At 44.8% G+C, this 12,770-nt stretch overlaps 2 protein-coding genes across 4 annotated transcripts in view; one reads left to right on the top strand and one right to left on the bottom strand.

The window, feature by feature from the left end:
- Window positions 1-12,770, bottom strand: part of LOC141133225 (adhesion G protein-coupled receptor E3-like) — a 455,441-nt gene that overhangs the window by 405,663 nt on the left and 37,008 nt on the right. For all 3 annotated transcript variants that reach the window (XM_073622475.1, XM_073622474.1, XM_073622476.1), the window contains exon 3: window positions 5,233-5,367. In XM_073622475.1, the coding sequence (XP_073478576.1) occupies window positions 5,233-5,367 (135 nt within the window). The remainder of the gene's footprint in view (window positions 1-5,232; window positions 5,368-12,770) is intronic.
- The window catches only part of LOC141133227 (E3 SUMO-protein ligase ZBED1-like), a 227,489-nt gene that overhangs the window by 213,181 nt on the left and 1,538 nt on the right, over window positions 1-12,770 (top strand). The window lies entirely within an intron of this gene.

Here is a 12,770-nt window from a genome sequence, read left to right as displayed (position 1 = left end):
GTCGCCCAGTCCTCTGCTGTCATCCAGTCCCCTGATATCGCTCAGTCCCCTGCTGTCGCCCATTCCTCTGCTGTCACAAAGTCCCCTGCTGTCGCCCAGTCCCCTGCTGTCGCCCAGTCCCCTGCTGTCACCCAGTTCTCTGCTGTCATCCAGGCCCCCGGCTGTCACCCAGTCCTCTGCTGTAACCCAGTCCCCTGCTGTCGCCCAGTCCCCTGCTGTCACCCAGTCCCCTGCTGTCACTCAGTCCCCTGCTGTCGCCCAGTCTCCTGCTGTCACCCAGTCCTCTGCTGTCACCCAGTCCCCTGCTGTCGCCCAGTCCTCTGCTGTAACCCAGTCCCCTGCTGTCGCCCAGTCCCCTGCTGTCACCCAGTCCCCTGCTGTCACTCAGTCCCCTGCTGTCGCCCAGTCTCCTGCTGTCACCCAGTCCTCTGCTGTCGCCCATTCCCCTGCTGTCACCCAGTCCCCTGCTGTCGCCCTGTCCCTCTGCTGTCACCCAGTCCCCTGCTGTCACCCAGTCCCTCTGCTGTCACCCAGTCCCCTGCTGTCACCCAGTCCTCTGCTGTCACCCAGTCCCCTGCTGTCACCCAGTCCTCTGCTGTCACCCAGTCCCTTGCTGTCACCCAGTCCTCTTAAAAAAAAATGTAAAAAAATTAAATGTTGGCAACTATGCTCACTTTGTATGGCAGTTCAATGCGGGGGCAACAAACATCACAGGGGGGTATAGACATGGCGTGTGCTAGACTATTTTGTGCCCTTTCTATACCGTATAGAAATGATATTTTAGAGGTACAGAAGTTTTGTTTTTTGGGGGCCGCAAGTTGCTGGTCTTGCCTAGGGCACAAAATAGTCTTGCACGGGCCCTGGCCCCATCAGAGCCGGACAAATAGTAATAGCAGTGGGACAAGGGAGTCAGGCTGAGTGGGCACAGGCAGTCCAGTGTGCAGCAGCATCTTTGATTCCGCCTGCAAGCTGGGCTGTCACCACCTCTCCTGAGCCTCCCTGAGTGACTGAGCAAGCTAAGGCAGAGGGGGGTGCCGAAGCTCAAGTGTCCATGACGAGCGGGTCTGAAGAGAAGAAACTGTGCTGCCCCTCCCCTCTCAAGCCGCTGCTGTCAGAAGAGGGCACTATTTCTTGCCTATCCCCCTCTTCCTGTCAGCAGTGGGGAGAGACCGGCTGTGTCTCTGGAGAGGAACCGGTGGCAAGTGACACGCTGAATCTGGTGGCAGGGGATTGGTGGCAGGTGACGGTGGCAAGTGACACGCTGAATCTGGTGACAGGGGACAGTAGCAAGTGACACGCTGTAAAGTAGAAATATTGTACTTTCATTCTTGAGAGTAGGTGTGTAAATTGGGGCAAGCTTGTAGGGGCCCCATAGCATTACTTTGCCCAGGGGCCCATGATGCTATTAAGATGGCCCTGTGTGTTTTCACAATATTCCATTATATTACAGCATCATTAATTGCACAGTTTTACATTTATTTATACTTTAAATGACATACAGTAAATGTGTGCTATGACACTGTGTCTAGCAAAGGGATGTACTGAAATGATAAAATATCAGTACCACGCTAACCTGATACAAAGGTAAATATTCCTTTTCCCTTATGCGTATCCCCATAGACAGTGCTCCCAGTTTCTTCTCTGCAGAGCCTCCCCATAATCAAAGCTGCCAACAGGGTATCATGGAGTCCCATAGCAAAATTTTGGTGGAGCCCCCCAGTGACCTCTCTATGTAGCACCTTGAAGTGTCAACTGGGGAGATACTGTTGTTGCTGTAAAAGTACAATTGAACTATCACTTTAAATCATCTGGTACATTCCAGTATCACCAAAGCTAATGGTGTGCAAAGTCTAAGGGCCCACTTACACCTTTTGCAATGCATAAATGCGCATGAGCTAACAAGCGTTATGTCTTTTGTTAATGTGTGTCATGTGCAAGTCAACTTATCTAAAGGGGTTGCATAAATGACTCAAAATGCATTAAAAAAGGTTCATGTATACTTTTTTTAGCAACGCAGTGCGATACAATGCACAATGGTGCATTCCTATGAGGTTGATTTACTAAAACCAGAGAGTGCAAAATCTAGTGCAGCTCTACAAAGAAACCAATCAGATTCCAGGCTTTTTTTGTCAAAACCTAAATTAAACAAGCTGAAGTTAGAAGCTGATTGCTTTCTATGTAGAGCTGCACCAGATTTTGCATTCTCCAGTTTTAGTAAATCAACCTCTTTGTGTTTCTGTGTTGTGCATCACAAGTGTGGTAGATTTCCAAATAAATGAAACCCCAACACACCAACATAAAGTTCATGGCACACATTACCACAACACAGCATTGTGAAATTGGCCGTTTAGTTTGTTTTCTTTAGAAAAGCCTGTCTCCTGCCAACATGCTGTAGAGAAGGGCCCTTCTGTTTAAGCAGTGGTAATACTCATATTTTATAGAGAAATGCAGAGCTTAAATGTACTTGGTAACAAAGAAAACGTCCATCAATCCAGAGAGGCACCCAATAGGTGAATCGATCTTGATTTAAAGGTGAACAGTAATCTTCCACCAACACCACAGTGACCCAAGCCCCATTACCCTCACAACTGGACCACTAGATTATAGGTGGTCAAAAATGTAAAAACATCAATCCACCACAGACTGCTCCAGCATTGATCCAGGCATCACTCCTCATGTTGAAAGGTGTAAAGACAAAAACCACTTCATGGTGTAGTATATCAAAACTATTTTATTTTTTTTAAAGTACATATAAATATTCACACAGTGGCAGATGTAAACAGGCTTGTCATATGAAAACTCCTGATGGTTTCAAACCGACAAGATGGCCGTGGTCCTCATGCACGGCGATGCCACATGACAGAATTGCGCTCCTGCGCACCCCCTGGGGCGCACACCCGTGATTGTCGGTGACCGTCAGGTCCTCAGGACCTGGTGCATCATGGAAGGGGGTGAAGGGCCAATGACAGCGGCCCTTTACCACATGATCGCCTGTCAGTTGTAAACAGACCAGAGCATGTCCGGTTCAGCTCCCATCTCTTTGCACTGATCAGTACAGTGTGTGAGGAGAGGAAGGACATGGGTGCAGCAGCGCTGTGGCTGAACCTGAAGTGCCCACAGCGCTGATCTCTGCCCATCCATGCTCCAGTTATGATCATCCATGCTCCATCCATGATCATCCATGCTCCATCCATGCCCAGCCATGCCCATCAATGCTTCATCCATGATCATTCATGCTCCAGCCATGCCCAGCCATGATCAGCCATGTTCATCCATGCTTTATCCATGCCCAGCTATGCTCATCCATGCCCAGCAATGCCATCCATACCCAGCCATGCTCATCCATGCCCATCCATGCTCATCCATGCCCATCCATGCTCATTCATACCCAGCCATGCTCATCCATGCCCAGCCATGCTCATCCATGCCCAGCCATGTTCATAAATGCCCAGCCATGCTCATCTATGGCTCATCCCCACCCATGCCCAGCCATCACAAATACCAAATAATCTACACTTATTGTGGTTATGTTTACTAAAGATTTATAGCAGTATAAATTTTGGCCAACATTTAAGAAGAATAATTACTAGTATGTAAAACAGAAAAAAGTTTATACCGCGCTACCTGATAAAGAAAAAATTATAAAACAGCTGCAGCTGAAAAATGTGAGATATACACAAATAAAATAATAATTATAAAAACGTGAGCAGCGCTACAGAAAGTGAGTACAATATATGGGAATTATATAGATAAATATAAACCAAGGATCCGTGATGGACCCAAAGAATAAACAATATAAGTGCCAAAAAAAACAATGACATAAAAGGGTGGTAAAAAACATAAAGGGGTGGTAAAAATGAGTCCCAACAGTGAAAAATTTTGAAACAATGAAGAATCCATAAATAGACTTGTCCAAAAAGTGTTCAAAACAAATAAAAGTGAGGTTAATCGGTCACACAAATAGCTACTTGCGAGAAGATCCACCACCATATGTGCTAAACGCTTACCAGACAGCAAGTTTTGGATAGCTTGTAGGTAGCCTGACAATCAATGGTAGGTAGCGTCACACCACGGCTTCTCAGTGAAGAGCCAGAAACACACAGGGTTGCTCCATCCAATAGGCGATCAGTAGGCAGGACCATGCTCTTCATTAGGCTTTGTGCAAAGTCTAATGAAGAGCATGGTCCTGCCTACTGATCGCCTATTGGATGGAGCAACCCTGTGTGTTTTGAACACTTTTTGGACGAGCCTATTTACGGATTCTTCATTCTTTCTACATTTTTCACTGTTGGGACTAATTTTTACCACCCTTTTATGTTTTTTTACCACCCTTTTATGTCATTTTTTTTTGGCACTTATATTGTTTATTCTTTGGGTCCATCACAGATCCTTGGCTTATATTTATCTATATAATTCCCATATATTGTACTCACTTTCTGTAGCGCTGCTCACGTTTTTATAATTAAAAAGAATAATTACTAATTTGCTACATTTTTTAACCAAAACAAAGAAAATGCATTTTTTTTTACAAAATTTGCGGTCTTTTTTTATTTATAGCGCAAAAAAATAAAAAACCCAGTGGAGATCAAATACCACCAAAAAAAAAGTTCTATTAGTGTGAAAAAAAGGACAAAAATGCCATATGAGTACAATGTTGCATGAGTAATTGTCATTCAAAATGTGTGTGCACTGAAAGTTGAAAATTGGTCTGGTTAGGAAGGGGGTTTAAGTGCCCAGTGGGCAAGTGGTTAAAGCACCCTCATTTCACCAATCCCATTGCACTGTGGAGTTTATTCATCTTAGGTGCAACAATATTCTTCCAAGTAGAGTATGAAAAACCATACCCATAATTAGCTCTTACTTTTTCATTGTACAATGTTGTGTTTTCTTGTGCATCCCCATTGCTACTTTTGACATAGATCATGAGCAGTGCAGGAATTAGAGGGTTTAGCATTCATTTGTCTGTATAGCAAATTGTTGCTTCTTACTCCTAGTCAGTATGTGGTCTGGGGTCACCTCAACAACCTTTGTGGGGAGATCAGGGGATGGCATCTGTAGCCTTTCCACACACAAACAAAATGCAAATCCTCCCGCTGTACATGTACTGACATCACAGTCATGCTGCCTCCTTGATGACATCACTGAAGAGACCGTAGGAATGAATGTATGTAATTGTTTGTCAGTGGGTCATCATGCACCATGCAGTTTGTCACCAAGTGCAGAATTACTCACCGTCACAACTGATTATAATTCTATTCCCTGGTTTATCAGTAGTAGTGTTGTATCCATCCATACAAGGACATTGTGAAGGGTCATCACAGCTGTCATTTACGGGGCACTTCTTATTATCAGGACACTCTTTTCCATCTACAGAAAGATAGCAAGATACACAGAGATAATATAGAATACTTATCACATCATATTTTATTTGCATCATTGATGGAGTCACTTAGCATTCCAGTGCTGTACATGATATCAGACTGTTAGCACTATAAATTAGGAATTCTTTCCATAGTGTAACTGAATACAGTGTAGCTAAACTGTAAATCATCATCTTGCACCAATACTGATTTGAGACTATGAGATGGATTCGCCACCAATAGATAAGCAGACCAATAATGTATGGAAGTGGGATAGATGCAGCAGAGACATTATACACTGGCTCCTCTGTGCTTTATCATGTTCTAATATGCAGAGAAAAGACTAACGTTTTGGACTGTTATGACTGAACTGTTATTGGCAAAGCTCCCTTTGAGACAGGTGGGCAGGATGGGGCCTGAGCAGGGACACACGGGCACCGCCCCCCCCCCCCCCCCATCCATGCGTCCCACCCCTAACCTACATGCAAGGCACCGGACGTATGGATTCCAATGGGGGGGTTTAAGCACATGATTAGAGCCAGAGGCTCGCTGCTCTATAGGCTTCAAAAAAGGGTGGGCTCGGGGAGCAGAGCACTGCACCCTGAGCCCACCCAGTTGTGACAAAAGCGAATGAATATTCACTTTTGTCACACTGATTCTCCACCCGGCCAATCAGGAAGCGGGACCCATTTCCCGATTTGCCAAAAGGAGAAGCGAGTCTATTGGGCCACAACGAGGAGAGAGGAGGAGGGAGGAGACGTGGAGGCCACCGGAGGAGATGCAGGGGATGAAGCCACCACATCCACCCAGTGGAAAGCGCTGCCCGTGGGAAAGTGCAGGGTTCATCGATCGACGGACCGGGGGGGGTTGTGCCCTAGTGACCCACGGGGTGGTGTTCTGATGTGCTGCAGCGGACCTGACTGACCCACAGTAGGGGGGGGGGGGAGTTATGGGTGACCCAACGGCATTGTTTGCTGCACTCAACCCCCACTGGACCTGAGGTGCACCTCTCCTACAACCACAAGTATGGCTTTGTCAGCATTTTAAAACCCCTCAAAGGTGCATAGTAAGTAGTGGTAAGACTAAATATAAATCCTAACTGCAGCCCAAACTTTTTTTAGTCCTAGCATGAGGAATCTTAAAATTTCTGTCAGTTTTATATACTGTCAATGTCCCCTTCAATGAGATTTATCTACGAGACACACATCATATTGACGTAATATAAGAGAAATCTCCCAGATGGGGAAACAGACAGCAATAAGAAGACAATTAATTGTTCTAACCCTTCTCTATGTAAAGACTTACTTGATATTTTCAATAAAGCCCTAATGACAATTTTCTGGGCCTATGGCCCTTTAAAATAGCATAAAAATAATTTTAGAAAATGCGCCAGATTCAAAACCTACCTATTTAGTAGCTTCAGGTAGTTCTTAAAGCGGAGTTCCACCCACAAATTTTGTTTTTTGTTTTTTAAATATATCTGTTACTATTATATTATGTTGTTTTGGCATTGGTTCGTGTGGTAAATTGCGCCGCTTTAGTTCGTTTTAAAAATAAAAACTTACCTTATATTGCTTATGCTTGGGCGTTCCCATCTTGCTTGTGGGAAGCCCACAAGCATAAACTTCCGGGTTTTGGTGCTGCTGAATAACCAGCATGCACTGCCTGTTCTTGCGCATGCGCAGTAAGGTCATTTAGCTGCTATTCTAGCCCTCGGCACTGCCCACTGACTCCTGGGAATTGATGACACACATCTCCCAGGAGCATTAGCGAACACAGGCGCCAAGGGAAATGATGTCAGGCGCCGCGGAGAGGAAGGGGGCAGATTACAAGGGACCCCATAGCAACAGTCCAGAACAAGTATGTAAAAAAATTAAAACATTTCAAATGTATTTTTCTGATGCTTTTTCTTGTTGGTTAATGTAAAGTTAATTTTGTGGGTGGAACGCCGCTTTAATAATGTCCCTTTTACAAAGTAGTGCTATTACTGCACCAGATACAAAAATAATTAGCTCCAGTTCATAATTAATGAACTAATTAAACTGGGGGTAGTTAAGACCAGCTCTAAGTTAGAGTACAGAGAGAGGCATATTTACCACCGCTACCTCCTCCCTGCCCCACCTGTCACTGGTTGTTAAAGGGGAGCTAAACCCTCCTCTTCTTCACAGTCAAGGAAGCTGCCATCTTGGACTCTGTTCTGATCTGAAGAGTGTCATAAATACTCTTTATTAATTCCCCTGACTGGCTTTAATTAGGGGCATTAAGAGATCCTGAGACAACTTTGTCCTAAAGAATGATTTGTGACCTAAAATGTCCCTAAACCCACATTTAAAAAAATCTCTTATTAAATGGTGAATTACTTGCTGTTCATACTCACTCAGTCACTATGAGATGCGTTTTCTGTAGTCTGTAAAAAAATCTGGTTGATCCTGCTGCTCTCTATCTCCCCCTTCTTTTCATGTTCCCAATTAAGCTAGGCATTTTGCAGCTGTGGTGGCAACTCTGCACATGCTCAATTTTCAGTGAGTTTCTATGCTGAGCATTTTCTCCCTATCACATTTGAGCAGCCCATATGATTATAGAGTCACACATGTGGGCGTATACACAGTGCTTAATGACAGCCCTCTCCCTCTCTCTTCCTCCATGCCCAGTGACCAGCTAAACACAATGTGGATGGGATATTACATGTAGATTAATGGAGGCTTCCCCTCCCTCTTATTCTAAGACACAGGCTGGAGGGGTGTAACACAGCCTGTGACTGGCAGAAATCCACCCACACCATGTTATTGCCAAAAATAATGAAGATGTGATTTCAAATATATACTGTATTTGTATGACAATTTAAAACAGTTTTTTGCTATGAATTATTTATTTTTACTCTGTATTCCAAAGGCTGTTTTTTTTTATTTTGAACATGTGACCAGCAGCAGAGGACAAGCTCCTCCTGCTTATGTTTCCATGCAGACAGGCTGGGAAAGATCTGGGTCATGTGATAGCTGTATATCGATTAGAAAATAGGTACTTAACCACTTGCCGACCGCCTAACGTATATATACGTCGGCAGAATGGCACGGGCAGGCAGAATCACGTACCTGTACGTGATCTGCCTCCCGCGGGCGGGGGGTCCGATCGGACCCCCCCCCGGTGCCATCGGCGGTCGGCATCTGACTGGGAGCCTCGGGAGGCGAGGGGGAGACCATCCGATCGTGGCCCCCCCCTCGCGATCGCTCCCAGCCAATGGGAATCCTCCTCTGCCTGTGTGTAGTTTCACACAGGCAGAGGATGTGATGTCATCTCTCCTCGGTCTGGCAGTTTCCGTCCAGCGCCGAGGAGAGAAGACATGTAAGTCCACACAACACAAACACACACAGTAGAACATGCCAGGCATACTTTACACCCCCGATCGCCCCCCGATCCCCCCCCAATCACCCCCCCCCCCCGTCACAAACTGACATTAGCAGTATTTTTTTTTTTTTTTTTTCTGATTACTGCATAGTGTCAGTTTGTGACAGTTACAGTGTTAGGGCAGTGAGTATTACCCCCCTTTAGGTCTAGGATACCCCCCTAACCCCCCCTAATAAAGTTTTAACCCCTTGATCACCCCCTGTCACCAGTGTCACTAAGCGATCATTTTTCTGATCGCTGTATTAGTGTCGCTGGTGACGCTAGTTAGAGACGTAAATATTTAGGTTCGCCGTCAGCGTTTTATAGCGACAGGGACCCCCATATACTATCTAATAAAGGTTTTAACCCCTTGATTGCCCCCTAGTTAACCCTTTCACCACTGATCACCGTATAACTGTTACGAGTGACGCTGGTTAGTTCGTTTATTTTTCATAGTGTCAGGGGACCCGCCGTTTATTACCGAATAAAGGTTTAGCCCCCTGATCGCCCGGCGGTGATATGCGTCGCCCCAGGCAGCGTCAGATTAGCGCCAGTACCGCTAACACCCACGCACGCAGCATACGCCTCCCTTAGTGGTATAGTATCTGTACGGATCAATATCTGATCCAATCAGATCTATACTAGCGTCCCCAGCAGTTTAGGGTTCCCGAAAACGCAGTGTTAGCGGGATCAGCCCAGATACCCGCTAGCACCTGCGTTTTGCCCCTCTGCCCGGCCCACCCAAGTGCAGTATCGATCGATCACTGTCACTTACAAAACACTAAACGCATAACTGCAGCGTTCGCATAGTCAGGCCTGATCCCTGCGATCGCTAACATTTTTTTTGGTAGCGTTTTGGTGAACTGGCAAGCACCAGCCCCAGGCAGCGTCAGATTAGCGCCAGTACCGCTAACACCCACGCACGCACCGTACACCTCCCTTAGTGGTATAGTATCTGATCGGATCAATATCTGATCTGATCAGATCTATACTAGCGTCCCCAGCAGTTTAGGGTTCCCACAAACGCAGTGTTAGCGGGATCAGCCCAGATACCTGCTAGCAACTGCGTTTTGCCCCTCCGCCCGGCCCAGCCAAGTGCAGTATCGATTGATCACTGTCGCTTACAAAACACTAAACACATAACTGCAGCGTTCGCAGAGTCAGGCCTGATCCTTGCGATCGCTAACAGTTTTTTTGGTAGTGTTTTGGTGAACTGGCAAGCACCAGCGGCCTAGTACACCCCGGTCGTAGTCAAACCAGCACTGCAGTAACACTTGGTGACGTGGCGAGTCCCATAAGTGCAGTTCAAGCTGGTGAGGTGGCAAGCACAAGTAGTGTCCCGCTGCCACCAAGAAGACAAACACAGGCCCGTCGTGCCCATAGTGCCCTTCCTGCTGCATTCGCCAATCCTAATTGGGAACCCACCGCTTCTGCAGCGCCCGTACTTCCCCCATTCTGATCCCCAATCAAATGCAGTCGGCTGCATGAGAGGCATTTTCTTTATGTCCTCCCGAGTACCCCTACCCAACGAACCCCCCCAAAAAAGATGTCGTGTCTGCAGCCAGCGCGGATATAGACGTGACACCCGCTATTATTGTCCCTCCTGTCCTGACAATCCTGGTCTTTGCATTGGTGAATGTTTTGAACGCTACCATTCACTAGTTGAGTATTAGCGTAGGGTACAGCATTCCACAGACTAGGACACACTTTCACAGGGTCTCCCAAGATGCCATCGCATTTTGAGAGACCCGAACCTGGAACCGGTTACCGTTATAAAAGTTAGTTACAAAAAAAAGTGTAAAAAAAAAAAAAAAACACATACAAAAATATAAAATAAAAAAAAAATAGTTGTCGTTTTATTGTTCTCTCTCTCTATTCTCTCTCTATTGTTCTGCTCTTTTTTACTGTATTCTATTCTGCAATGTTTTATTGTTATTATGTTTTATCATGTTTGCTTTTCAGGTATGCAATTTTTTATACTTTACCATTTACTGTGCTTTATTGTTAACCATTTTTTGTCTTCAGGTACGCCATTCACGACTTTGAGTGGTTATACCAGAATGATGCCTGCAGGTTTAGGTATCATCTTGGTATCATTCTTTTCAGCCAGCGGTCGGCTTTCATGTAAAAGCAATCCTAGCGGCTAATTAGCCTCTAGACTGCTTTTACAAGCAGTGGGAGGGAATGCCCCTCCCCCCCCAACGTCTTCCGTGTTTTTCTCTGGCTCTCCTGTCTCAACAGGGAACCTGAAAATGCAGCCGGTGATTCAGCCAGCTGACCATAGAGCTGATCAGAGACCAGAGTGGCTCCAAACATCTCTATGGCCTAAGAAACCGGAAGCTACGAGCATTTTATGACTTAGATTTCGCCGGATGTAAACAGCGCCATTGGGAAATTGGGAAAGCATTTTATCACACCGATCTTGGTGTGGTCAGATGCTTTGAGGGCAGAGGAGAAATCTAGGGTCTAATAGACCCCAATTTTTGCAAAAAAGAGTACCTGTCACTACCTATTGCTATGATAGGGGATATTTACATTCCCTGAGATAACAATAAAAATTATTAAAAAAAAAAAAAAAAAATGAAAGGAACAGTTTAAAAATAAGATAAAAAAATAATAATAATAAAAAAAAAAAAAAAAAAAAAAAAAAAAGCACCCCTGTCCCCCCTGCTCTCGCGCTAAGGCGAACGCAAGCGTCGGTCTGGCGTCAAATGTAAACAGCAATTGCACCATGCATGTGAGGTATCGCCGCGAAGGTCAGATCGAGGGCAGTAAGTTTAGCAGTAGACCTCCTCTGTAAATCTAAAGTGGTAACCTGTAAAGGCTTTTAAAGGCTTTTAAAAATGTATTTAGTTTGTCGCCACTGCACGTTTGTGCGCAATTTTAAAGCATGTCATGTTTGGTATCCATGTACTCGGCCTAAGATCATCTTTTTTATTTCATCAAACATTTGGGCAATATAGTGTGTTTTAGTGCATTAAAATGTAAAAAAGTGTGTTTTTTCCCCAAAAAATGCGTTTGAAAAATCGCTGCGCAAATACTGTGTGAAAAAAAAAAATGAAACACCCACCATTTTAATCTGTAGGGCATTTGCTTTAAAAAAAATATATAATGTTTGGGGGTTCAAAGTAATTTTCTTGCAAAAAAAAATTATTTTTTTATGTAAACAATAAGTGTCAGAAAGGGCTTTGTCTTCAAGTGGTTAGAAGTGTGGGTGATGTGTGACATAAGCTTCTAGATGTTGTGCATAAAATGCCAGGACAGTTCAAAACCCCCCCAAATGACCCCATTTTGGAAAGTAGACACCCCAAGCTATTTGCTGAGAGTCATGTTGAGTCCATGGAATAATTTATATTGTGACACAAGTTGCGGGAAAGAGACAATTTTTTATTTTTTTTATTTTTTTTTGCGCAAAGTTGTCACTAAATGATATATTGCTCAAACATGCCATGGGAATATGTGAAATTACACCCCAAAATACATTCTGCTGCTTCTCCTGAGTACGGGGATACCACATGTGTGAGACTTTTTGGGAGCCTAGCCGCGTACGGGACCCCGAAAACCAAGCACCGCCTTCAGGCTTTCTAAGGCCGTAAATTTTTGATTTCACTCTTCACTGCCTATCACAGTTTCGGAGGCCATGGAATGCCCAGGTGGCAAAAAAACCCCCCAAATGACCCCATTTTGGAAAGTAGACACCCCAAGCTATTTGATGAGAGGTATAGTGAGTATTTTGCAGACCTCACTTTTTGTCACAAAGTTTTGAAAATTGAAAAAAGAAAAAAAAAAATGTTTTTTCTCGTCTTTCTTTATTTTCAAAAACAAATGAGAGCTGCAAAATACTCACCATGCCTCTCAGCAAATAGCTTGGGGTGTCTACTTTCCAAAATGGGGTCATTTGGGGGGGGTTTGTGCCACCTGGGCATTCCATGGCCTCCGAAACTGTGATAGGCAGTGAGGAGTAAAATCAAAAATGTACGCCCTTAGAAATCCTGAAGGCAGTGATTGGTTTTCGGGGTCCCGTAC

Source organism: Aquarana catesbeiana, linkage group LG03 (assembly GCF_042186555.1).
Source record: "Aquarana catesbeiana isolate 2022-GZ linkage group LG03, ASM4218655v1, whole genome shotgun sequence".
Classification (NCBI taxonomy): domain Eukaryota; kingdom Metazoa; phylum Chordata; class Amphibia; order Anura; family Ranidae; genus Aquarana; species Aquarana catesbeiana.
This window is presented reverse-complemented; position numbering and strand designations above follow the sequence as displayed.